The following is a 25,316-nucleotide window of genomic DNA, read 5'->3' as shown; positions in this document are numbered from 1 at the left end:
GATGGTGTGGGAACCAGGCTTCCATAATACAAGTTTATTCTTACACAATCTATAGCTTCTGAACAGGGGCGTCTGGAAAGAGGAGGTGGAGCTGCATGCGCGAGGCTCCAGGTTGGCGGCTCTGGACTGGCAGGGCATGTGGTGGTTACCGGCTCTGCTCAACTGTAAGACACAAAGGATGCAGTGAACCAAAGGGCCCAGGGAGGGACCCTCTGCCCTAGACCCCCACCCTGCCCAAGGCACTTACTGTATGTAGAGATGTCAATTTCCTCTGGAAGCTCTGCCACATTAACTTCAAACCGGTCCTGGACGTCATTGAGGATTCTGGCATCATTTTCGTCAGACACAAAAGTGATGGCTAGGCCTTTGGTGCCAAAGCGACCCGCCCGGGCCACCTGCAGGCAGACAGGATCAGGGTCAGGCCACAGATGCCTCCTCAGGACTTGAGGAAAAGCAGGGCTGGGGCCCCACCCCACCGCCAGGGGAGATCAACAAGCCTGTGAGGCCCTCACCCGGTGCAGGTAGGTGTCCGAGTCCTCAGGCATGTCGTAGTTAAAGACGATGTTGACTCGCTCAATGTCCATCCCTCGGCCAAACAGATTGGTGGCCACCAGGATCCGCCGCTGGAAATCCTTGAACTGCTGATAGCGTGACAGGCTGGGGTGCAGGAGAAACAAGTGGAGGCCGTCAGACACTGGGCTCCTGGGTGGCGCTCCCTGCAGCCTTGGCGGACGGCTGGCACTCACCGCTCCTCCTGGGCCATGCCCCGGTGGATGGCGATGGCCGGGAAGTTCTGTTCCACGAGGAGCTGGGCCAGGGCCATGCAGCGCTGCACTGACTTGACGAAGATTATCACCTGGGGAAGGAGAGGCGGTCAGGGCCACACAGTTCCTGCGGCCCAGAGCCCTGGATGGGCTGATGGAAGCGTCACCTGGTTAAACTCCAGCATGTCCAGGAGGTCGAAGAGCTTCCGGTTCTTCTCGCTGTCTTTGAGTTTGACGTAGTGCTGCTGCAGTCCGTGCAGCGTGAGCTTGGTCTCATCATCCACAAACACCTCCATGGGCTGTGTGGGAAGGGAGGTGGGAGGGGCGGGCAGGGATCATCTCTGGGCATCTCGGTTGCCCAGAACTTTCCAGCGGGCGACTCCTTTGTGCGACGCTTCCCAGAGGGCCTGCTGCACCGGACCTCAGTAAACATCGCTCTACCAAAAGCTGGATGTAAGCTCTGGTCTGGCTCAGGCGTGGACCAAGCTTGACTCCCAGTTTGACAAGACCGAGGGGAGGGAAGGAGGCTCCGCCGGCTCCCAGCATCCCAGCATCCTCTGTGCCATGTGGGCCGTGTGGGCGTCCTGGGGCCCCAGGCTCCGTGACCCTGGAGAGGGCCGAAGCTGCCATTCTCGCCCTACTCACATCCTGCATGAACTTCCTGCACACAGGCCGGATGTCCCTGCTCAGGGTGGCGCTGAACATCATGCACTGCTTCTCGTGCGGCGTCAGGCGGAAGATCTCCTGCACGTCCCGTCGCATGTCTGGGTGGGGAGGGCAAGACGTGGGTGGGCATGAGCATCTGCCAGGCAGGACCCCCACCCCAGACCAGACCCAGACCCCTCCCAACCTGTGCCAGGGAGCCAGTGGCACTGCGATGAGGGCAGAGTGAGCCGAGGGAGGGGCCAGTCCTGGTGCCTGAGGGGCTGGGGGTGGCCAATGAGCACAGGCGCAGGAGGAGCTGCAATCCACTTACACGCTGGCGCGGAGCAGCCATGCCCGTGCGCCTCAAGCCAGGCTTCAGGGAGGGGAGCCTGAGGCAGAGACAGCCACTGGGGTGAGAGCTGCAGCTGCCTCCCAGGACACAAGCCCATCTCCCACCAGCCCTGTCGGGTCTGAGGCAGGTGGGGCCTAGAACCAACCCAACAGGTAGTTTGAAGCCTCACACTCCTAGAGGTACAGGTGTGTGCCTTTACATCCAGGCAGGGACAGGGGTTGGTTTGGGCCCTGTGGTCCCATTTGGCTCAGGCTCAGAAACAGCACATCCCGCTGCCAGCGGCAGAGCTTTCCCTAAGATCATGTACGGGAGTCCCACATGCCGGCCGCCCATGTGACCCACTCAAGAGCCTTCTGCTTGCTATGGGCCTGCCTAGCCGCTGACTCTCCAGCTGGCGCTGCGAGGGCAGAGGACTCACCGAGCTGCTCCAGCATTTTGTCACACTCATCCAGCACAAAGTGCTTCACATTCTTTAGGCTGAAGCTTCTGTTCCGCACAAGCGCCAGGATGCGACCTGGGGTCCCCACCACAACATGGGGACAGTTCTTCTTCAACACCTCTTCATCCTTCTTGATGGAGAGGCCCCCGAAGAACACAGACACCTACAGGGATGAGGAGGAAGTTGCTCCACGCTGATGTCCGGTCCAAGGTCCCGACCTGCACGGCCCGAGCAGCCCTCGAGGGCACCCAATGCCTAGTCCCAGCACTTGTGAACAGGCAGTCTTGGGGGACCAAGGCAGGCCCAAGAGCCTCCCAGGGCTCCACTCAAAGGCAGCCCCAGGCTGGGACCGGCACAGGCTCCAGGGAGCCATGCATAATTCATCAGGCTTTTAAGGAGCAAAAACCACTGCAAACCTCAAAGGCAGCTGCCCCTGCCAAGCTTGGTAAATGCTGGCTGGGCCAGAGCCGAGACTAACAAAGCTGCAGAGACCAAGACGCGCCTGGTCTAGTCCGGCCCGAGGGGCTCACCTTGACGCTGGCCATGTACTTGGAGAAGCGCTCATATTCCTTGCTGATCTGGAAGGCCAGCTCCCTCGTGTGGCACATGACCAGGACCGTCACCTGGGTAATAGCAGGAAAGAGGGCCTTTAGGCAGTGTCCTTTTCTTGTTTTGAGATGGAGTTTCGCTATTGTTGCCCAAGCTGGAGTGCAATGGTGCCATCTCGGCTCATTGCAACCTCCGCCTCCCGTGTTTGAGCGATTCTCCTGTCAGGCAGTGTCCTAACCCCTTCCCCACCAGAGTCCACCCCACCAGTCCCCCTGACACACTGTACCCCACATCATAGGCCACTTGAAGACGCAGTCCAAATGCCTCCCCCTGCCACAGCCCTTCCTCACCCCTCACTCCCTACATCCTCCCACAGCTACTGAAACCCCAGCCTCCCAACACCAGGACCTGCAATGAGGAACAGAAAATGGCCTGCATAATGGTTAGATCTGGCCTGCCCAGTGGATGTGGGACCGGTTCTCTAAGAATTTCCTGAGTCTCAGCACTAGGGCTGCCCCTGCCTTCCTGCCCATGCCACCAGACACTGGACCACACCACAGCCCCCCACAGTACCTTCATCCTTCAGTATATACCGAGATAACGAGGGCACGTGGGCCAATACAAAGCCCAGTGACCTGCACCTGGCATGACTCAGGAGCGAGACTCCAGAATTCACTCGAGTTTTTCCCAAGACAGTGGCACACAACAAGACAACGGTCGAAGACAGCCAGGGCCTCACAGCAAGGACAGGTGACAGCTGTATTCGGGGCAACCCTACCTTCATAGATAAACACTCTCTAGGTAAGTGGCACAGCAAAACAACAGCCACATCTCTGGGGCAAGGAGCAAACTGTGGGCGTTTTCCAGTTATTTTGGCTTATTATCAATTTCTGATTTTTGCTATAACTAAACACTTTTTTTTCCTCTCTCTTTTTTTTTTGAGACAGAGTTTCGCTCTCGTTACCCAGGCTGGAGTGCAGTGGTGTGGTCTCAGCTCACTGCAACCTCCGCCTCCTGGGTTCAGGCAATTCTCCTGCCTCAGCCTCCCAAGTAGCTGGGGTTACAGGCGCGCGCCACCATGCCCAGCTAATTTTTGTATTTTTAGTAGAGACGGGGTTTCACCATGTTGACCAGGATGGTCTCAATCTCTTGACCTCGTGATCCACCTGCCTCAGCCTCCCAAAGTGCTGGGATTATAGGCGTGAGCCACCACGCCCAGCCACACTAAACACTCTTTTAAGAGTCTCCTCTATTGCCCAGGCTGGAGTGTAGTGGCTTGATCCTGGCTTACTGCGACCTCCGCCTTCCAGGTTCAAGTGATTCTCCTACCTCCGCCTCCCGAGTAGCTGAGATTATGGGCACCCACCACCACACCCAGTTAATTTTTGTATTTTTAGTAGAGATGGGGTTTCACCATGTTGGTCAGGCTGGTCTCAAACTCCTGACCTGGTGATCCACCCGCCTCAGCCCCGCAAAGTGCTGGGATTACAGGTGTGAGCCACTATGCCCAGCCACTCTTACTATTTTTTGAGATGGAGTCTCCCTGTGTCTCCCAGGCTGGAATGCAGTGGCACGATCATAGCACACACAGCCTCAACTTCCTGGGCTCAAGTGATCCTCCAGCCTCGGCCTCCCAAAGCGCCGAGGTAACAGGTATGAACCACCACATCCAGCCTATTCTACTTTGGCCACCACAGGCAGGGTGAGCCTGGGAAGGGAAGAGGCCACTCACCTGTCCGTTGACGGGCTCGATCTGTTGCAGGGTGGCTAGCACAAAGACTGCCGTCTTGCCCATCCCAGACTTGGCCTGGCACAGGATGTCCATGCCCAGGATGGCCTGCGGAATGCACTCGTGCTGGACTGCAGGAGAAGGACAGCATGAGGAACTAGAACTTGGATGTGCCCCCATGGAGGCTCCTCACCAGGTGGCTGGAGGCCCACAGCGAGGGCAATAAGAAGAGGCCAAGTCCGGACAAGGCCATAGACACCTGCAGGGCTAGGGTATCCACCTGGTCAAAGTAGAGCGCCCTGCTGCTGAGGGCAGCCATAGGCCCCGCTGGGCAAAACTGATCCTAGGGGCAGGAAGGCCCCTCCCTCACCCAACAGCACACCCGATGCAGCACCGCTCTGGGCGGGCAGGGCCAGTCTTGTCATGGTGAGAGGACCTGGTCAAGAGGATGACACCCGGAAGGCGTACCCTCAGATGGATGCTCAAAGCCACAGTCCACGATGGCCCGCAGGAGCTCTGGCTTCAGCAGAAAGTCCCGGAAGCCAGAGCTGTGGATGGAAACATAGGATCCCTTGATGTCTTTTTTAGGGGGAGCTGGTGTGCTCTCTTGAGGAGCCTGGGGCTCTTCCTCTTCGTCGTAATCCAAAAGCTCATTTTCCACATCTTGTTCTGCCATGCTGCTGAGGACAGAGAGAGGCAGGGCCCTGCGAGTGAGCACAGAAGGACGATAAAGCTTCATCAAAACGGAATTCTCTGCTGCCTCCTTCTACGAGCCCATCAGCTCCACCTAGGCTGCACCTCGCAGCTTTGCCGGCTGTCTCCATCTCCCCACCCCCAAGCCACCCCATCTCTCTCCCATGCCCTGCTGACCACGCCCACACGCTCAACACTCTCCACCTTCAAGCTTCCCATGATTCCCAGAGTTAAAATCCCAACTCACCCCACAGGCCAGGCAATCCCCTTGGTCTGACCCCTGCCCACCTCATGCCACACTACCCCTAGTCTTATTCAGCTGCTCAGATCCCTGGAGCCCCTGCCCCAAGCCTTTGAACCCCACTGTCACCACCAGGAATGCTCTGCCCCCAGTCTCTGCACAAATACCTCCTTGACATGTAAGCCTCAGCTCCTATGAACCTCCTCAGACTACCGAGCCCAGAGAAGCCCCCTCCCCATCACTCCCCAAGGAACCCACTGGGCCTGCATGGTGCAGGAGCCCAAAGACCCTAAGGGTGGGGCTGCAGGATGCTGGCAGGAACTAAGTTTTCGAGAGAGCAAGCAGTGTCTGCCCAGCCGGCTTCTCCCGCTCTCTGTGGTCTGCACAGGGGGATAATTAAGTGCTCTCATGAAAGGCCTCCCATTGAGCCTGGGCCAATAAAAATAAAGCTGAGATGGAAAATGGAATTAATACAAAGTCTGCTCACCTCTTTGCATTATTAATCTAATGTATACCAAGTGTCTGCTGGGTGCAAGGAACCCAAACATGAGGACAGCTGTCTTTTGTCCTCCTTCCCTACCCCAGACTCTAGTCAGGTGGGTAGAGCAGAAGGGCTACAGCTGCTACACTTCTTCCTGAGGCTGGATGCTGAGGATCCTGAGCCATTTCTGGCCCACTGTCACTCATTCCCAGTTCAGAAACAGCAATTCCATTCTTTGAATGGCTGTTTTCTCTCTCTCAGACTCCCTGTCCATCAGGCAGTGAATCCCACCAAGGCCCTCTGGCCAGTTCTCACCTATGCTACCCTGCTGCCCCCAAGCTGCTATCACCTGTTTGTTATTATTAGTTTTTTAAATTAGAACAGCTATACAGGCCAGGCCATAGAACAGTTTGACGGGTGGCTCACGCCTGTAATCCCAGCACTTTGAGAGGCCTGAAGTCAGGAGTTCGAGACCAGCCTGACCAACTTGGTGAAACCCTGTCTCTACTAAAAACACAAAAATTTAGTCAGGTGTAGGTTGCAGGCCCCTATCTCAGCTACTTAGGAGGCTGAGGCAGGAGAAGTGCTTGAACCCAGGAGGCGGAGGTTGCAGTGAACTTAGATCACACCGCTTCACTCCAGCCTGGTCAAGAGAGACTCCATCTCAAAAAAAAAGAAGAAAAAAGCTTTAAGGAGATATTTACATGCTATACAACTCATCACTTAAGGTAGACAATTCAGTGCTGTTTATTATTATTATTTTTATTTTAAAAATTTTTTAAAAAAACTTTTTCTTTTAAAAGATGGGGTTTCACCATGTTGGTCAGGCTGGTCTTGAACTCCTGACCTCAGGTGATCCGCCCGCCCTGGCCTCCAAAGTGCTTGGATTACAGTCCTGAGCCACCACGCCCGGCCGTTTTTTTTTTTGTTTTTTTTTTTTAGACGAAATCTTGTTCTGTTGCCCAGACTGGAGTGCAGTAGAGCAATCTCGGCTCACTGCAACCTCTGTCTCCTGGAGTCAAGCAACTCTGCTGCCTCAGCCTCCTGAGTAGCTGGGATTACAGGTGGCTGACGGGGGTGGGGGTAGGTGGGGGGTTCACCATGTTGATTAGGCTGGTCTCAAACTCCTGACCTTGTGATCTGCCTGCCTTGGCCTCCCAAAGTGCTGGGATTACAGGCATGAGCCACCATGCCTGGTGAATTCAGTGGTTTTCAGTGTAGTCACAGACATGTGCAACCACTACCACACATGCAATTTTAGAATACTTCCTCACCTCGAAATGAAAGCTCCTGTACCGTTTACCCATCAGCCCCTAAACACTGCACCCCAGCCCCTGGCAATCAGTCATCTGCTTTCTGTTTCTATGGATTTGCCTGTTGTGGGAATCACGATTTGTGACTTTTTGTGTCTAGCTTCTTTCACTTAGCAAAATGTTTTGGAGGTTCATCCCCGCTCTAGCACATCATCAGTACTCCATTCCTTTCTTTTTTTTCTCTTTGAGACAAGGTCTTGCTCTATTGCCCAGGCTGGAATGCAGTGACCCAATCAAAGCTCACTTCAACCTCTGCCTCCTGGGCTCAAGCGATCCTCCCACCTCAGCCTCCCTAGTAGCAGCAGCTACAGGCACATGCCACCCATGCCTGGCTAATTTTTGTAACTGTTGTAGAGACTGGGTTTCACTATGTTGCCCAGGCTGATCTCGAATTTCTGGGCTCAGGCAATCCGCCCACCTTGGCCTTCCAAAGTGCTGAGATTACACATGTAGGCCACCATACCATGCCCGGCCTCATTTCTTTCTATGGTCACTTAATTTTCCATCTGACGAATATACTCCATTTTGTTTAACCACTGTCAGCTGGACATGTAGGTGCCATCATTTCTTGCCTGAATAAAGCCATCAGCCTCCTCTCTGCTCTCCCTGTTGCCATCCCCCAGCCCCTCGCCAGAACAGCCAGACAGATCCTATACAACTAAGTCACGGCCGGGCACGGTGTCTCACGCCTGTAATCCCAGCACTTTGGGAGGCCGAGGCGGGCGGATCACCTAAGGTCAGGAGTTTGGGACCAGACTGACCAACATGGTGAAACCCCGTCTACTAAAAATGCAAAACATTTGCCAGGTGTGGTGGTGGGCACCTGCAATCCCAACTACTGGGGAGGCTGAGGCAGGAGAATGGCTTGAACCTAGGAGGCAGAGACAGCAGCGAACCGAGATTGCACCACTGCACTCCAGCCTGCGCAACAGCATGAGACAGAAAAAAAACAAAAACAGGCCAACAGCGATGGCTCACACCTGTAATCCCAGCACTTTGGGAGGCCGAGGCAGGCAGATCACGAGGTCAGGAGATCAAGACCATCCTGGCTAACACAGTGAAACCCCGTCTCTACCAAAAATACGAAAAATTAGCCAGATGCAGTAGTGGGCGCCTACAATCCAAGCTACTCAGGAGGCTGAGGCAGAGAATCGCTTGAACCTGGGAGGCGTAGGTTGCAGTGAGCCGAGATTGTGCCACTGCACTCCAGCCTGGCAACGGAATGAGACTCTGTCTCATTTAAAATAGAAAAGAAAAAACCCTAAGGGCACATCACTATTCTGCTCAAAACTTTTCATGGGTTCCTACCGTGCTCAGAAAAAAACTCGAGTCCCCACAAACCCAGCCTACAAGGCCTCTCCCGACCCAGCTCCTGTATACTCAGACCTCATTTCCCCCATTGCCCTTCACTCGCCAGCCTTGCTGCTGTGTCTCAAACATACCTCAGCACCTTTGCCCTTGCTGTTCCTGCTGTCTGGAAGGGTCACAAATCCCCGACTTCTTTTGGGCCTCCTTTGCTCCAAAAAGACATTTCCTTACAGCCCCAACTAGAAAAGCACTGCTTCCAGTCAGCCCTGCCCTGTGTCTAGAACAGCAGATAAGCACTCCATAGCAATGGCTGAATAAATGGAACTAGAATAAAGGCGTTCAGGCAGAGTTGAGCATCTCTCTTTATCTGACCCTTCAAACAGGCAATCTGAAGGGGTCACTTCCCAGACAGCAGGGAAAAGAACAGGAGCCAAGAAAGGTCAGTCCAAAAAGCACCAGAGCCTTTTGGGGTATGGAGAGTAGGACTAGCTGGCTGAAGTCAGGGCAGAAGACAAAGCTGAAGAGCTGGTCAGGCACAGGGCATGTGTACTTTTTATTTATTTATTTAGAGACAGGGTCTCGCTCTGTCACCCAGGCTGGAGTGCAGGGGTGCGATCACAGCTCACTGGAGCCTTGACATCCCAGGCCCAGGTAAGTCTCCCACCTCAGCCTCCTGTGTAGCTGGGACTAGAGGTGCACGCCACCATGCTTGACTAACTTTTGTATCTGTGGTAGAAACACGGTTTCATCAAGTTTCCCAGGCTGCTCATGAACTCCTGGACTCAAGCTGTCCTCCGGCCTCTACCTCTCAAAGTGCTGGGATTACAGGCATGAGCAACCCACCACACCCCACCAGAGCGTGTGTACTTAATTTATTAAGCAATAGGGAATTACTAAATCGGAGTTGAGTGACTCATCAGGATCTGCCCAATAGTATGTAATTTACTCCACTGATAAAGTGGGAGGTTAAGACCAGCAGCAGGGAAAACTCGTCACCAAATGAAAGAGAAGTACCAGATAGGAGAGCGAGGTAGGGAAAGAAAGGGTGGGACATGCCACAAGACAGGACCATCCCCTGAGCAATCCATGGGTAGAGAAAAACCACAGTCTACGCTGGGCTCTAAATCTAGGTGGCCAAGAAATGGTATATTTTAAGGAAATATACCGGGCATGGTGGCGCACTCCTGTAACCCCAGCACTTTGCAAGGTCAGGGTGGGAGGATGGCTTGAGCCCAGGAGTTTGAGACCAACCCAGACTATAAGTCAAGACCCCGTCTATACAAAAACAATGTTTAAAAAAATTAGCCAGGTGTGGTGACACGGGCCTGTAGTCCCAGCTACTTGGGAGGCTGTGCCAGGAGGATCGCTTGAGACAGGTCGAGGCTGCCCGTGATGGCGCCATGGCATTCCAGCCTGGGTGACAGAGGGAGACCCTTTCTCAAGAAAAAGAAATTTAAAAAAAGAAACTGGGGCTGGGCGTGGTGACTCACGCCTATAATCCCAGCGCTTTGAGAGGTGAGGCGGTTGGATCACTTGAGGTCAGGAATTCGAGACCAGCCTGGCCAGAGCAAGTCTCTCTCAAAAAAAAAAAAAAAAAAAGAGAGAAAGAAAGAAATTGGGACAAATTAAGTTTGTTAAAATACAAAATTTTCGAGAAAGCGGGATGGACAAGATCTAAAGCTCAAAACAGATTAGACCGGGAAAGGATCTGGAGGGGTTTTCCCCGCCGAAGTGGGTGGCCGTGACCGCTGAGGCGCCAGGAGCGGATCAACTTGAAATGTGACAGCGAGGAACTGACAATCCAGACACGCCACGTGTACCCATTTACCCTTAAGTGTCCCCAGTCAGGCTTTCCACCCCGGAGTTTATTCCCTACTGGGGACTCCTACTTCCAAAAGAAAGTCTTATTTGTCCTAAATCTCAGCATCTCGAATCCCGTAAAAACAGAAGGTGGTAGACTGGGAAAGGGGGAAGTCCCTCGGACCCAAAGAAACCCCTGACATCTGGAAGCTCAGACTTCTCCCAACAGGCCCCAGACCCCGGCGTCTCCCCCTGGTCCCTCTCCAAACAGCCCCAGGCCGCCGCGGGGTCTATTTGGAAGGAGTGGCAGACTTGAAGTAGAGCTCGGAGCGCAAGCGGCCATGACAGCCGCTCCCGGAAGCGGGCCCCGAAACTCGAGCACCAACGGACGGCCCCAGCCCCTGCACATGCGCCCCGGTGCCCAACGGCCACTAAACAACGCCAAACACCCAACCGCCCCGAACCCCTCGTCTCGCGACCCCTTCTCCTTTCCTTAGCTCCCAACGTCTCCCCTTGTCCTCCCGTTCTCAGGTGAGACGTCTCCACACCGCGGCCCCGCGCCCGGGATCCACCGCTCACCTGGCTCCCCGTTCTTCGCGTGCTGCTAGGACAGTCTTCCGACTTCGGTTATCCGCCGGGCGCTCAGGCACGAGCTGCCGCGCTTCCTGCCTCTTGCGTCAGGCTACAGCTCTGCTCACTGGGCCGCTGCCTTTTCACTCAAGAGAGACTGAAGCGGTGATTGGGTCCTGTGGAAGGGATCAGGAGATTATTGGTGGAGAGGGAAAGAAAGAGGGCATGCCTTACGCCTCGCGTTCATTGGTCAATCTAAAAGTAGGCGCGCCCCAGTGAGCCGACTGATACGAGCGCCGACTGCGCGCCGTCTTGTGATCTGGGTGTGGCGGTCTTTGGGTGCCGCCATGTTTACTGAAGATCAGATGATTGCCCCATGGCGTGTGCCCCACCCTTTCGAAGCGCCGCTTTTGCGCTGGCAGCCGAAACCGGAACTGTCGGAGTTGCTTTCAATCTGCGGCCTGGTGGTCCTCCATAGTGAAAGCTCTGAAAAGAACAGAGAGCTTGGAATGACTCAAGTGGAGAGGACATTTTGTACAATTTGTATTTCTATCACCACAGGATACTTTGTCTCCTTCAATTTCACATAAGTAGACTTACCTTTTGTGTCTGACTTTTGCTCAACAATTTTTTTTTTTTGAGACAGAGTCTCGCTCTGTCGCCCAGGCTGGAGTGCAGTGGCACAATCTCAGCTCACCGCAACCTCCGCCTCCTGGATTCACGTGATTCTCCTGCCTCAGCCTCCTGAGTAGCTGGGACTAAAAGCGCTCGCCACCACGCCTGGCTAATTTTCATATTTTTAGTAGAGACGAGATTTCGCCATGTTGGCCAGGGTGGTCTTGAACTCCTGGCCTCATGTGCTCCGCCCACTTCAGCCTCCCAAAGTGCTGGGATTACATGAGCCACCGTGCCTGGCCTCAACAAAGTGTTGTGTTTTTTTGTGTGTTTTAAGACGGAGTCTCACTCTGTCCTCCAGGCTGGAGTGCAATGGCACAATCTCAGCTCATTGTAACCTCTACCTCCCGGGTTCAAGCAATTCTCCTGCCTCAGCCTCCTGAGTACCTGGGACTACAGGCGCCTGCCACCACACCCTGCTAATTTTCATAGTTTTAGTAGAGACAGGGTTTCACCATGTTGGCCAGGCTAGTCTCGAACTCCTGACCTTGTGATCCGCCTGCCTCGGCCTCCCAAAGTGCTGGGATTACAGGCATGAGCCACTGCGCCCAGCCCAACAAAGTGGTTTTGAGAGTTGGCTATGTTGTGGGAATATCAACAGCTCATTCTTTTTATTGCTGAGTAATATTCCATTGTGTGGCCATACTACAATGTGGCCAATACAGTTTCACCCATCTGTTCTTGGCCAATCGTTTGTTTCCGGTCCTTGGCCACTGTTAATAAAGCTTGTACTGTACAAGTATTTTAGGGAAGATAAATTTTCATTTCTTTAAATACCTAGGAGTAGCATGGTAGACCATAGGTCACCTGAAAGGTGAGGTGGAACAGGTCATTCCTGACAGATTTCTTTTCCTGCCATCCTCCCTTCTTCCCGTTCCTCCCTTCCTCCCTTCCTCCCCTGCCTTCCTCCCTTCCTCCCCTGCCTTCCTCCCTTCCTCCCCTGCCTTCCTCCCATTCCTCCCTTCCTCCCCTCCCTTCCTCCCTTCCTCCCCTCCCTACCTCCCTCCCTCCCTCCCTTCCTTCCTTCCTTCCTTCCTTCCTTCTGGGTGTCGTTCTGTCACCTATCATGCCCAGCTAATTTTTTTTTTTTTTTTTTTTTTTTTTTTTTTTTTTTTGAGACGGAGTTTCGCTCTTGTTTCCCAGGCTGGAGCGCAATGGCGCGATCTCGGCTCACCGCAATCTCCGCCTCCTGGATTCAGGCAATTCTCCTGCCTCAGCCTCCTGAGTAGCTGGGATTACAGGCACGCACCACCGTGCCCAGCTAATTTTTTGTATTAGTAGAGACGGGGTTTCACCATGTTGACCAGGATGGTCTCGATCCTAATTTTTAAAAATTTTGTAAAGATGGGGTTTTGCAGGCCGGGCATGGTGGCTCCCACCTGTAATCCCAGCACTTTTTGGGACTGAGGTGGGTGGATCACCTGAGGGCAGGAGTTTGAGACCGGCCTCACCAACATTGTGAAACTGTCTCTACTCAAAATACAAAATTTAGCCAGGCATGGTGGTGGGGACCTGTAATCCCAGCTACTGAGGAGGCTGAGGCAGGAGAATCACTTGAACCCGGGAGGTGGAGGTTGCAGTGAGCTGAGATCACGCCACTGCGGTCCAGCCTGGGCAACAGAGCCAGACTCTGTCTCAAAAAAAAAAAAAAAACTAGGTGCAGTGGCTCACACCTGTAATCCCAGCACTTTGGGAGGCCAAGGCAGGCAGATTACCAGGTCAGGAGATCAAGACCATCCTTGCTAACACAGTGAAACCGTGTTATTTTGTATTTAAAAATACAAAAAATTAGCTGGGCATGGTGGCACACACCTGTAGTCCCAGCTACTCAGGAGGCTGAAGCAGGAGAATCACTGGAACCTGGGAGGCAGAGGCTGCAGTGAGTGGAGATCTCGCAACTGCACTCCAGCCTGAATGACAAGAGTGAAACTCTGTCTCAAAAAAAAAAAAAAAAGGACAAGGGTGGACTGAGCCATATTGGTGCTTGAGGCAAAAAGGGGAAATCAAGAATCCTGTCTTCATTTGGATTTGTTGCATTAATTTTGATTTTTTTTTTTTTTTGAGACAGAGTCTCACTCTGTAGCCAGGCACCAAGCTGGAGTGCAGTGGCACAATCTCGGCTCACTGCAACCTCCGCCTCCTGGGTTCAAGCAATTCTCCTGCCTCAGCCTCCCGAGTAGCTGGGATTACAGGCACGAGCCACCGTGCCCAGCTAATTTTTGTATTTTTTTTTTTAGTAGAGATGGGATTTCACCATGTTGGCCAGGACGGTCTCGATCTCTTGACCTCGTGATCCGCCCGCCTCAGCCTCCCAAATTGCCGGGATTACAGGCTTGAGCCACCGCACCCGGCCTAATTTTGATTTTTAAAAAACTATTGGTGGTGGCTCCTGCCTGTAATCCTACCACTTTGGGAGGCTGAGGCGAGCGGATCACTTGAGGTCAAGAGTTCTAAACCAGTCTGGCCAACATGGTAGAACCTCGTCTCTACTAAAAACACAAAAAATTAGCTGGGCATGGTGGTGAACACCTGTAATCCCAGCTACTTGGGAGGCTGAGTCAGGAGAATTGCTTGAACCTGGACGCAGAGGTTGCTGTCAGCCAAGATTGCACCATTGCACTCTAGCCTGGGAAACAAAGCGAGACTCCATCTCAAAAAAAAAAAAAACCTGTTGGCTATTTGGGGCTACTCGGGAAGCTGAAGCAGAAAGATCACTTGAGACCAGGAATTCCAGACCATCTTGGGCAACACAGCAAGACCCATCTGAAAGAAAAAATTAAAAGATAAACAAATGGCAGGGCGCAGGGGCTTACACCTGTAATCCCAGTACTTTGGGAGGCCGAGGCAGGCAGATTACCTGAGGTCAACAGTTCAAGACCAGCCTGACCAACATGGAGAAGCCCTGTCTCTACTAAAAATACAAAAATTAGCCAGGTGTGGTGGTGCATGCCTTTAATCCCAGCAACTAGGGAGGCTGAGGCAGGAAAATCACTTGAACCTGGGAGCCAGAGGTTGGAGTGAGCTGAGATCACACCATTGCACTCCAGCCTGGGCGACAGAGCAAGACTGCCTCTCGAAAAAAAAAAAAAAAAAGAAATCCCATCTCTACTAAAAATACAAAAATTAGCCAGGTGTGGTGGTGGGCACCTGTAATCCCAGCTACTCAGGAGGCTGAGGCAGGAGAATCGTTTCAACCTGGGAGGCAGAGGTTGCAGCAAGCTGAGATCATGCCATTGCACTCCAGCCTGGGTGACAGAGGGAGATTCAGTCTCAGAAATAAAATGAAAAAAAAAAAAAATAGCCAGGTGTGGTGTTGCAAACCTGTAGTTCCAGCTACTCAGTAGGGAGTGGTGGGTGGATTACTTGAGCCCAGGAAGTCAAGACCACAGTGAGCCGTGATCGTGCTACTACACTCCAGCCTGGGCAACACAAGGAGACTGTCTTACACATACAAAAAAATAATAAAATTAAAAACATTTAATCTTTAAGTGAAGCAGATGACATGAAGGCATTAACATATTTGTGGCCAGGTGTGTGAAGTAAAGCTCAGAGCACATTAATCCCAGGCCCAAGATCATACAGCTGTCAGGGATCCAAGCCCAGGCCATCTCCCTCTGTTGGAATGCACTGTTGTAAGGTGGAGACAGAGACCAAGGCTAGCCAACGTGAGAGCCTGGAGAAAACCAGCCCTGAGGGAGAGAAGAAATGCCCCAGGGAAGCAGGTGGAGGCAATTTTGGAGTTTCATAGATCATCTATGCTGAGTTACAGAAGAGACTCTCAGGCTGGGTGTGATGACTCATGCCTGTAATCCCAGCACTTTGGGAGGCTGAGGCGAGTAGATCACTTGAGGTCAGGAGTTCGAGAACAGCCTGGCCAACATGATGAAATGCCGTCTCTACTAAAAATGCAAAAATTAGCCGGGTATGGTGGCAGGCAGCTGTAATCTCAGCTATTCGAGAGGCTAAGACAGGAGAATTGCTTGAACCCGGGAGGCGGGGGTTGTAGTGAGCGAAGAGCGTGCCACTGTACTCCAGCCTGGGCGACAGAGTGAGAGACTCTGTCTCCAAAATAAATAGGCCAGGCGCGGCAGCTCACCCTTGTAATCCCAGCACTTTGGGAGGCCGAGGTGGGTGGATCACGAGGTCAAGAGACGGAGACCATCCTGGCCAACATGGTGAAACCCTGTCTCTACTAAAAATACAAAAAATTAGCTGGGCGTGGTGGTGGGCGCCTGTAATCCAGCTACTCGGAAGGCTGAGGCAGGAGGATTGCTTGGATGCAGGAGGCAGAGGTTGCAGTGAGCGGAGATGGCACCACTGCACTCTAGCCTGGCGACAGAGCAAGACTCTGCCTCAAAAATAATAATAATAAAATAAATAAATAAACAAATAGAAGAGACTGTCAAAACGAGTTAAGTCCAGTTGAGAGGTCTGAGAAAACAGGAAAACACCCCCAGCTCACCTACCATCCATGCCGCCAGGAGGAGCTTCTTCTGTTTTCTTCAACAAAATAAAAGCAAATGTTAAATACAGAACAGATTAGATCCTCCTAATGTACACCCACACCCAAGATTAACAAATGTTAATATTCGTCATGCTGGCTTGATTCACTTCAGAATAGTTTAAGATATTTTTAAAAAATTATTTTTCACTTCTTCCTGCACACTGAAAGTTCTAAAAAATTTTACTTTTTCTTTTTTTTTTTTTTAATATAAGAGATGGGATTTCACCATGTTGGCCAAGCTGGTCTTGAACTCCTGACCTCAGGAGATCCACCCGCCTCGGCCTCACAAAGTGCTGGGATTACAGGCGTGAGCCACCACGCCTGGCCTACTTTTTCTTCTTATTTATTTGAGTCACTCTGTCACCCAGGGTGAACGGCACTGGCACGATCTCGGCTCACTATAACCTCTGCCTCCGGTGTTCAAGCAATTCTGCCTCAGCCTCCCGAGTAGCTGGGACTACAGGTGTGAGCCACCACACCTGGCTAATTTTTATTTTTATTTATTTATTTTTTTAAGACAGGGTTTCACCATGTTGGTCAGGCTGGTCTTGAACTCCCGACCTCAGGTGATCCGCCCGCCTTAGCCTCCAAAGTGCTTGGATTACAGGCGTGAGCCACCACGCCCGGCCAATTTTTATTTTTTTATTTTTAATAGAGTTGGGGTTTCACCATGTTGGCCAGGCTGATCTTGAACTCCTGATCTCAGGTGATTCGCTCAACTTGGCCTCCCAAAGTGCTGGGATTACAGGTAGGAGTCACTATGCCCAGCTTATTTTTATTTATTTATTTATTTATTTTTGAGACGGAGTTTCGCTCTTGTTACCCAGGCTGGAGTGCAATGGCGCGATCTCAGCTCACCGCAACCTCCGCCTCCTGGGTTCAGGCAATTCTCCTGCCTCAGCCTCCTGAGTAGCTGGGATTACAGGCACGCGCCACCATGCCCAGCTAATTTTTTGTATTTTTAGTAGAGATGGGGTTTCACCATGTTGACCAGGATGTTCTTGATCTCTTGACCTCGTGATCCACCCACCTCGGCCTCCCAAAGTGATGGGATTACAGGCGTGAGCCACTGCGCCCGGCCCTACCCAGCTTATTTTAATTTTAATTTTTATTTTTGAGATGGGTTTTCTCTCTTGTTGCCCAGACTGGATTATAACGGCCCAATCTCAGCTCACTACAACCTCCGCCTCCCAGGTTCAAGCAATTCTTCTGCCTCATCCTCCCAAGTAGCTGGGATTACAGGAGCACCTCCCCCACCAACATGCCCAGTTAGTTTTGTATTTTTAGTAGAGACGGGGTTTCACCATGTTGGTCAGGCTGGTCTTGAACTCCTGACCTCAGGTAATCCACCCTCCTCAGCTTCCCAAAGTGCTGGGATTATAGGTGTGAGCCACTACACCCAGCCACAGCGGTATTTTTTTTTTGAAAGGGAGTCTGTTCACCACTTTCTTGGCCTAAGAAATAAAAAAAATAAATAAATAAAGGGAGTCTACAGCACCTAGCCTGGAGTTCAATGTCTCACTCTCGGCTCACTGCAGCTTCCTTCTTCCAGGTTTAAGCAATTCTTCTGCCTCAGCCTCCCAAGTAGCTGGGATTACAGGCACACACCACTATGCCTAGCTAATTTTTGTATTTTTAATAAAGATGGGATTTCACCATGTTGGCTACGCTGGTCTTGAACTCCTAACCTCAGGTGATCCTGCCTTGGCTTCCCAAAGTGCTGAGATTATAGGCCTGAGCCACTGTGCCCAACCTGAAAGATATAGAAAATTTTAAACAAGCCCACCCGAACGGCTAAAAAGCAAAAGACCAGCCAGGCTACTGTAGTCTCATCGACTTGGGAGGCCATGGCCAGAGGATCACTTGAGGCCAGGAGTTCAAGACCAGCCTAGGCAAGATAGTGAGACTGCATCTCTACAAAAAAAAAAAAAAAAAAAAATTAAGGCTGGGCGCTGTGACTCACACCAGTAATCCCAGCATTTCGGGAGGCTGAGGCTGAGGCAGGCGGATCACCTGAGGTCAGGAGTTTGATACCAGCCTGGCTAACATGGTGAAACCCCGTCTCTAAAAAAGAAAAAATTTTTAAATATATAAACAAATAAAATATAAAAATTAGCCAAGCATGGTTGGCTGACACCTGTACTCCCAGTTACTGGGGAGGCTGTGGCAGGAGGATTGCTTGAGCCCTGGAGTTTGAGGCTGAAGTAAGCTATGATTGTGCTACCGCACTCCAGCCTGAGTGACAGAGCAAGACCCAGTGTCTAAAATAAATGAATAAATAACACGTCGTAAAGTTGAAGTCACCTGTGCTTCACTCCAATTCCATTACCATCAGTACAGAAACAACATCCTTAAAAAAAACAGTTTTAGTGAAAAATTACTGCACCCAATTTTACAAGAATTACAGTCATGGGGTCACATAATGACAGGGACATGTGCGAAATGTCTCCTGAGGCAATTTCTTCATTGTATGAACATCATGGAGTTTAATATACTTTGGATTTTGTCTCCTCCAAATCTCATGTTGAAATGTGATTCTCCTTGAGCCCAGGAGGTTGAGGCTGCAGTGAGCCATGTTCATGCCACTGCGCTCCAGCCTGGGGAACAGAGCGAGACCCTCTCTAAAAGAGGGGCGCCAGTGTGGTGGCTCACACCTGTAATCCCAACATTTTGGGAGGCCGAGGCCGGTGGATCACTTGAGGTCAGGAGTTAGAGATCAGCCTAAACAACATGGCGAAACCCCATCTCTACTAAAAATAGATTAGTCAGGCGTGGTTGCAGGCACCTGTAATCTCAGCTACTTGAGAGGCTGAGTCATGAGAATTGCCTGAACCCAGGAGACAAAGGTTGCAGTGAGCCAAGATTACATCACTGCACAGCAGCCTGGGTGACAGAGTAAGAATGTCTCAAAAAAAAAAAGAGGAAAGAAAGAAGGAGAGGCAGGAAAGAAAGAGAAAGAAGGAAAGAAAGAAAAGAAGAAAAATAAAAAATAAAGAAGAAAGAAAAGACAAGCCTGACCAACATGGTGACATCCCGTCTCTACTAAAAATACAAAAATTAGCCAGATGTGGTGGCACGTGCCTGTAATCCCAGCTACTCAGGAGCCTGAGGCAGGAGAATCACTTGAACCCAGGAGGTGGAGGTTGCAGCGAGCCGAGGTTGCAGCAACTGGAACTAGCCCCCGCTCGAGTTTCATCAGCCCTAAAAACTGTAGCTGTGACTTCTGATGCGGGGTTTGTTCATCCATTCACCATGTGGCTGTTTATTGAGCAACTACTATGTGCTAGACCCTGTTTTAGGAGCCAGGGACCCAGCAGTGAACAAAACAGATCCCTGTCCTTGGAGAGCTGACATCCTCCTGGGAGACAGCAGGAAACAAAATAGTAGAAAAAATTCATTATAATGTGCAAGGAAGAAAAATCAAGGCATGTGAGGAGTGGTGTTTGGTAGGGATGAGGTGGGGCTTGGGCTTGTTTTCCGTGGTGGTGCAGTCAGGGAAGACTTCTCTAAGGAGGTGACCTTTGGGCAAAGGTGGAAATGAAGTGAGGAAGAGAGAATGCCAGGAGAAAAGGAAGAGCAGGCCAGGCGAGGTGCTACACGCCTGTAATGCCAGCATTTTGGAGGCTCAGGCAGGGGGCGTTGCTTGAGCCTAGAAGTTCATAAGCAGCCTGGGCAACATAGCAAGACCCTGTCTCAACAACAAAATATCAGTCAGGTGTGGTTGTGTGTACCTGCAGTCCCAGCTACTCAGGAGGCTGCAGTGAGTTATGATCACACCACTGCACTCCAGCCTGGGTGACAGAGGGAGACACTGTCTCAAAAAAAAAAAAAAAAAGAAAAGAAAAGAAGGCCGGGTGTGTTGGCTCACGCTTGTAATCCCAGCACTTTGGGAGGCCAGGGCGGGTGGATCACGAGGTCAGAAGTTCAAGACCAGTCTCGCCAACCCAGTGAAACCCCATCTCTACTAAAAATACAAAAATTAGCTGGGCGTGGTGGCAGGTGCCTGTAATCCCACCTACTTGGGAGGCTGAGGTGGGAGAATCACTTGAACCAGGGAGATGGATGGTTGCAGTGAGCCGAGATCACACCATTGCACTCCAGCCTGGGCGACAGAGCCAGACTCCATCTCAAAAAAAAAAGAAAAGAAAAGAAAAAAGAGAACAAAAACAAGAAAGAGAGAAAAAAAGAGAGAAAGAAGAGGAAGGGAGGGAGGGAGGGAGGGAAGGAAGGAAAATGAAAGGAAAAGCATTTCAGGCAGAGGGAATAGCCAATGCAAAGCCTGTGAGGTGAGAACAGGCCTCATTTTCAGAGCAGCAAGGAGGTCCCAGAAAGTGCCAAGTTTCTCTTGCCCATCTTGAGCCTTTGCCCCTGCTATTCCTTCTATCAGACACCTTTTCGCTCTTTACCTAGCAATTTTATTTCGTTTTCTTTCCTCCTTCTTCTTTTTGCTTTAAATTATGGGGACAGGGTCTTGCTCTGTTACCCAAGCTCGAACTCCTGGGCTCAAGTGAACTTCCTGTCTCAATCACCCAAGTGGCTGGGTGTACAGGCTCTGGGTATACCTGGCTAATTTTTCTTTTTCAGAGATGGGGTCTTGCTATGTTGCCCAGGCTGGTCTCGAACTCTTGGCCTCAAGTGACCCTCCTGCCTCAGCCTTCCAAAGCACTGGGATCACAGGCATGAGCCACCATGCCCAGCCTTCACTTTGCAATTTTCTAGCTTGTCTTTCCCAATTTCACACCAGTATCAGCCATTCAGGGAAGCCTAGGCTGACCGCTTCCTCCAAAGTGGTATGGCTGCCCCCTCCAGCCTTCGCAGGTCTGCGATACCTTTCACCTTATACTTCATACTGCGTCCACTCATTCCTTTAACAAAGACAGAAGTAGCACAGGCACTGTGCAATTTCAGGGAGGGGTAACATGCAAAATAATCAAACAGGGCCAAGGGCCAGAAATGACATGGGTGTGGTCTGGGAAGGTTGCTCAGAAGATGCGACATTAAGGCAGATAACTAAATGAGCAAAGGGGGCCAGCCTTGGAGAGATGTGATAGAAGGGCTTTCCAGAACAGATAACAGCCAGTGCAAAGGGCATGAGGTTGAAAGTAAGGTGAGATGGGTCGGGCGCGATGGCTCAGGCTTGTGATCCCATCACTTTGGGAGGCCGAGGTGGGTGGATCACAAGGTCAGGAGATGGAGACCATCCTGGCTAACATGGTGAAGCCCCATCTCTACTAAAAATACACAAATTAGCTGGTATGGTATCGGGCGCCTGTAATTCCAGCTACTCGGGAGGCTGAGGCAGGAGAAACGCTTGAACCCTGGAGGTGGAGGTTGCAGTGAGCCGAGATTGTGCCACTGCACTCCAGCCTGAGCGACAGAGTGAGACTCCGTCTCAAAAAAAAAAAAAGAAAGGCGAGACAATTTTTTTTTTCAAAGTGGGTGGTTGTTTTTCATTTCTTTTTTTTCTTTTTTTCCTTTTTCAAGGTGCTGTTTAATGTTTTTCTTTTCTTTTCTTTTCTTTTTTGAGATGGAGTTTCACTTTTGTTGCCCAGGCTGGAGTGCAATGGCGTGATCTCAGCTCACTGCAACCTCCGCCTCCCGGGTTGAAGCGATTCTCCTGTCTCAGCCTCCCAAGTAGCTGGGATTACAGGCATGCACCACCACGCCTGGCTAATTTTGTATTTTTAGTAGTTGAAGTTTCTCCATGTTGGTCAGGCTGGTCTTGAACTCCCGACCTCAGGTGATTTGCCCACCTGGGCCTCCCAAAAGCACTGGGATTACAGGCGTGAGCCACCGAGTCCAGCTTGTTTTTTGTTTCTTTGAGACAGAGTCTCTGTTGCTCAGGCTGGAATTCAGTAGCATGATTTTTTTCTTCTTTTGAGACAGACTTTCCATCTTGTTGCTCAGGCTGGAGTGCAGTGGTATGATCTCGGCTAACTGCAGCCTCCCGGATTCAAGCGATTCTCCTGCCTCAGCCTCATGAGTAGCTGGAAATACAGGCATGCACAACCATGCCCGGCTAATTTTTTGTATTTTTAGTAGCAATGGGGTTTCACCATGTTGGCCAGGCTGGTCTTGAACTCCTGAACTCAGGTGATCTGCCTGTCTCGGCCTCCCAAAATGCTGGGATTACAGACGTGAGCCACTGTGCCCAGCTTATTATTATTATTATTATTATTATTATTTTGAGATGGAGTCTCACTCTATTGCCCAGGCTGGAGTACAATGGTGCGATCTTGGCTCACTGCAACCTCTGCCTCCTGGGTTCAAGTGATTCTCCTGCCTTGGCTTCCCAAGTAGCTGGGATTACAGGCACCTGCCACCACACCCGGCTAAGGTTTTGTATTTAGTAGAGACAGAGTTTCACCATGTTGGTCAGGCTGGCCTCGAACTCCTTTTCTTTCCTTTTTTTTTTTTCTAGACAGAGTCTCACTCCATCACCAGGCACCAGGCTGGAGTGCAGTGGCGCGACCTCGGCTCACTGCAACCTCCGCCTCCCGGGTTCAAGCAATTCTCCTGCCTCAGCCTCCCGAGTAGCTGGGACTGCAGGCATGCACCACTATGCTCAGCTAATTTTTTTGTATTTTTAGTAGAGATGGGGTTTCACCATCTTGGCCAGGATGGTCTGGATCTCTTGACCTCGTGATCCGCCTGCCTCGGACTCCAGGGTTTTGCCATGTTGGCCAGGTCTCAAACTCCTGTCCTCAGGTGATCTGCCTGCCTTGGCTTCCCAAAGTGCTGGGATTATAGGCGTGGGCCACCACACCCAACAACCCCCCTCTCCAATTTATTTATTTTTTTGAGACAGAGTCTTGCTCTGTTGCCCAGGCTGGAGTGCAGTGCTGGGATCTCTGCTCAATGCAACCTCTGCCTCCCAGGTTCAAGCAATTCTGGTGCCTCAGCTTCCTGAGTAGCTGGGACTATAGGCACGTGCCACCATGCCCAGCTATGTCTCCCCATTTTCTTTTTTGAGATGGAGTCTTGCTCTTGTTGCCCAGGATGGAGTGCAAGGGCCGTTCTCGGTTCACTATAATCTCTGTCTCCCAGATTCAAGTGATTCTCCTGCCTCAGCCTCCTGAGGAGCTGGGACTTCAGGGGCTCACCACTACACCTGCCTAATTTTTTTTTGTATTTTTAGTAGAGACGGGGTTTCTCCATGTTGGCCAGGCTGGTCTCAAACTCCTGACCTCAGGTGATCCACCCACTTTAGCCACCCAAAGTGTTGGGATTACAGGCTTGAACCTGGCCATGTCCCCTTCTAAAGCACAAAGTGTGGCTGGATGTGGTGGCTCACACCTGTAATCCTAGCATTTTGGGAGGCTGAGGCTGGAGGACCGCCTGAGGCCAGGAGTTCAAGACCATCCTGGGCAACACACTGAGACTTCATCTCTGCAAAAAAAAAAAAAAAAAAAAAAAGAATTAGCTGGGCATGGTGGTGCATGCCTGTAGTCCCAGCTACTTAGAGGGCTGAAATGGGAGGATCACTTGAGCCTGGGAAGTTGAGGCTGCAGTGAGTTGGGATCTTACCCACTGCCCTGCCTGGGTAACAGAATGAGACTCTGTCTCAAAAAAAAAAAAAAAAAAAAAAAGCCCAAACTGCAACTTTGTTTCCAGTGCCACCAAACTCCCCCATGGGTCTCTAAATGTTCACTGAGTAAATGAATGCCTGAAGGGTGGAGCGAGAATTTGGCTGGTTTCCCCAGCTCCATCTGGGGAGGCAGCCTGGGACCTGGCAGACAGAGAGGGAGGGCCCAACCCTGTGCAAGGTAGTTCCAGACAACCCAATCCCTCAGCCCCTGAAACCTTGTCCTCCTCATCTGTAGAATGGGTGGGCTGGAGAATTAGAGGGAGATACTTCGTTTCTCAGGGAAAGGGCCATAGACATCCTGGCTTGATGATTGGGGTGAGGGGCTTCTCAGCTTACTCACCTGCAAAACTGGAGTAAACGAACTAGCTTGGGCCAGGCTTGATGGTTCATGCCTGCAATCCCAGCATTTAGGGAGGCCAATGCAGAAGGATTGCTTGAGTCCAGGCTGGATGGATTTTGGATCAGCATAATTCTCCTCCTCTCTTTCTGTCGTTAATATCCTCCAAAGAGTTGCTCAGAGAAAAAAATAAGAGCGAAAACATTGCGGCCTGGTTTCTGGGACGACTGAAACCACACAGAGCCACGCGTAACCAAGGTACCCGCAGCCCACTGCGCTTCGGCATATCCCCAGAGGGCGTCAATGTGCTGGTACCGCCGCCAGGGAGCGCTCCCCGCCAGAGCCCCGGGAACAAGGTTTGGCTCCCTCGCCTGGTTTCCGAAGGAGAGAGGGGTCCGACGGCGGCCACGAACAAAGCTGCATGCTCTGCAGACCCCAGAGATCCTCTAGAAATTCCGCAGAGGTCTCCACCTTATGGAGCGCCATCTGCATGCAGCAGCCCCGAAAAAGAAGGCGGTGCCCATTTTATAGCGGGGAGAACTGAGACTCAGAGACCACAGACGTACCCAGGATGAACAGCGAGTTGGGATTCAAACCTCTTTTAATAAAATAATAATAATAGGCGCCGGGCGCGGTGGCTCTCGCCTGTAATCCCAGCACTTGGGAGACCGAGGCGGGCGGATCACCTGAGGTCAGGAGTTCGAGACCAGCCTGGTCAAACATGGTGAAACTCCGTCTCTACTAAAAATACAAAAATTAGCCGGGCGTGGTGGGGTGCCTGGAATCCCAGGTTTATCGGGAGGCTGAGGCAGGAGAATCACTTGAACCCGGGAGACGGAGGTTGCAGTGAGCCGAGATAGCGCCACTACTGCACTCCAACCTGGGCAACCATGCGAAACTCCGTCCCCAAACCAACAGCAAAACAACAAACAATAACGATTAACATTAAAAGTGGCAGCAGCCAACACTTACTGAGCGTCTAGTGTGCTCATGGCCTGCACTGTCTCATTGAATTTTACCGACACCCAAGAGGCGGGTGCCTCATTCCCATTTCACTGATGAGGTGCTCTGAAGGGTTTGGCTTCCCCAAGGCGTGGAGCGCTGGGATTTTAATGCATATCTGCCCAGAGCTTGTCTCCCGGTAACGGGGAACCTTCCATGCCCTTGAACAGGGGACCACGGATGCAGGCATCCCGAGCCTGCAAATGCACCGGGGTGGGGTGCGGGGGTTATTTGTTTTCAGGGGTCCTGGGAGGCCCAAAGGCCTTGGCCACTCTCCGCTTGAACGCGGGGAACCGTTCTCCTTGGGTTCCCGCGCGCTCCAATGA

General features: G+C 51.6%; 1 protein-coding gene across 5 annotated transcripts; it reads right to left on the bottom strand.

Annotated features, from left to right (window-relative positions):
• Window positions 1-19: 19 nt before the first annotated feature.
• Window positions 20-25,316, bottom strand: DDX39A (DExD-box helicase 39A). 5 transcript variants are annotated; one of them, XM_064381756.1, is made up of 14 exons: window positions 24,961-25,316; window positions 23,992-24,215; window positions 16,026-16,059; window positions 10,894-11,370; window positions 4,947-5,182; window positions 4,482-4,609; window positions 2,731-2,823; window positions 2,180-2,363; window positions 1,410-1,528; window positions 932-1,063; window positions 747-856; window positions 513-657; window positions 248-395; window positions 20-162 (listed from the first exon to the last, which is right to left on the bottom strand). In XM_064381756.1, the coding sequence occupies exons 5-14, from the start codon at window positions 5,152-5,154 to the stop codon at window positions 146-148; spliced, it is 1,284 nt and encodes a 427-aa protein (XP_064237826.1). In that variant the 5' UTR covers window positions 5,155-5,182; window positions 10,894-11,370; window positions 16,026-16,059; window positions 23,992-24,215; window positions 24,961-25,316; the 3' UTR covers window positions 20-145. The 5 variants fall into 5 exon arrangements, with proteins under 5 accessions (XP_064237826.1, XP_064237827.1, XP_012313228.2 ...); XM_064381757.1 differs by having other exon boundaries at window positions 23,992-24,164; XM_012457805.3 differs by having other exon boundaries at window positions 16,022-16,059; window positions 23,992-25,316.

Source organism: Aotus nancymaae, unplaced genomic scaffold (assembly GCF_030222135.1).
Source record: "Aotus nancymaae isolate 86718 unplaced genomic scaffold, 86718_ANA_hifiasm-v0.15.2.pri h1tg000028l, whole genome shotgun sequence".
NCBI classification, from domain to species: domain Eukaryota; kingdom Metazoa; phylum Chordata; class Mammalia; order Primates; family Aotidae; genus Aotus; species Aotus nancymaae.
The sequence above is the reverse complement of the archived record's forward strand: the minus strand, read 5'-3'. Positions and strand labels throughout refer to the sequence as shown.

Bases quoted from the DNA above. Each gene is read 5' to 3' on its own strand.
- DDX39A (XM_012457801.3), bottom strand. From the start codon at position 5,217: ATGAAGCTTTATCGTCCTTCTGTGCTCACTCGCAGGGCCCTGCCTCTC. The intron at 658-746 runs GTGAGTGCCAGC...CCTGCACCCCAG, and splicing joins GGCATGGCCCAGGAGGAGCG to CCTGTCACGCTATCAGCAGT. The intron at 396-512 runs GTGAGGGCCTCA...GTCTGCCTGCAG, and splicing joins CGGACACCTACCTGCACCGG to GTGGCCCGGGCGGGTCGCTT.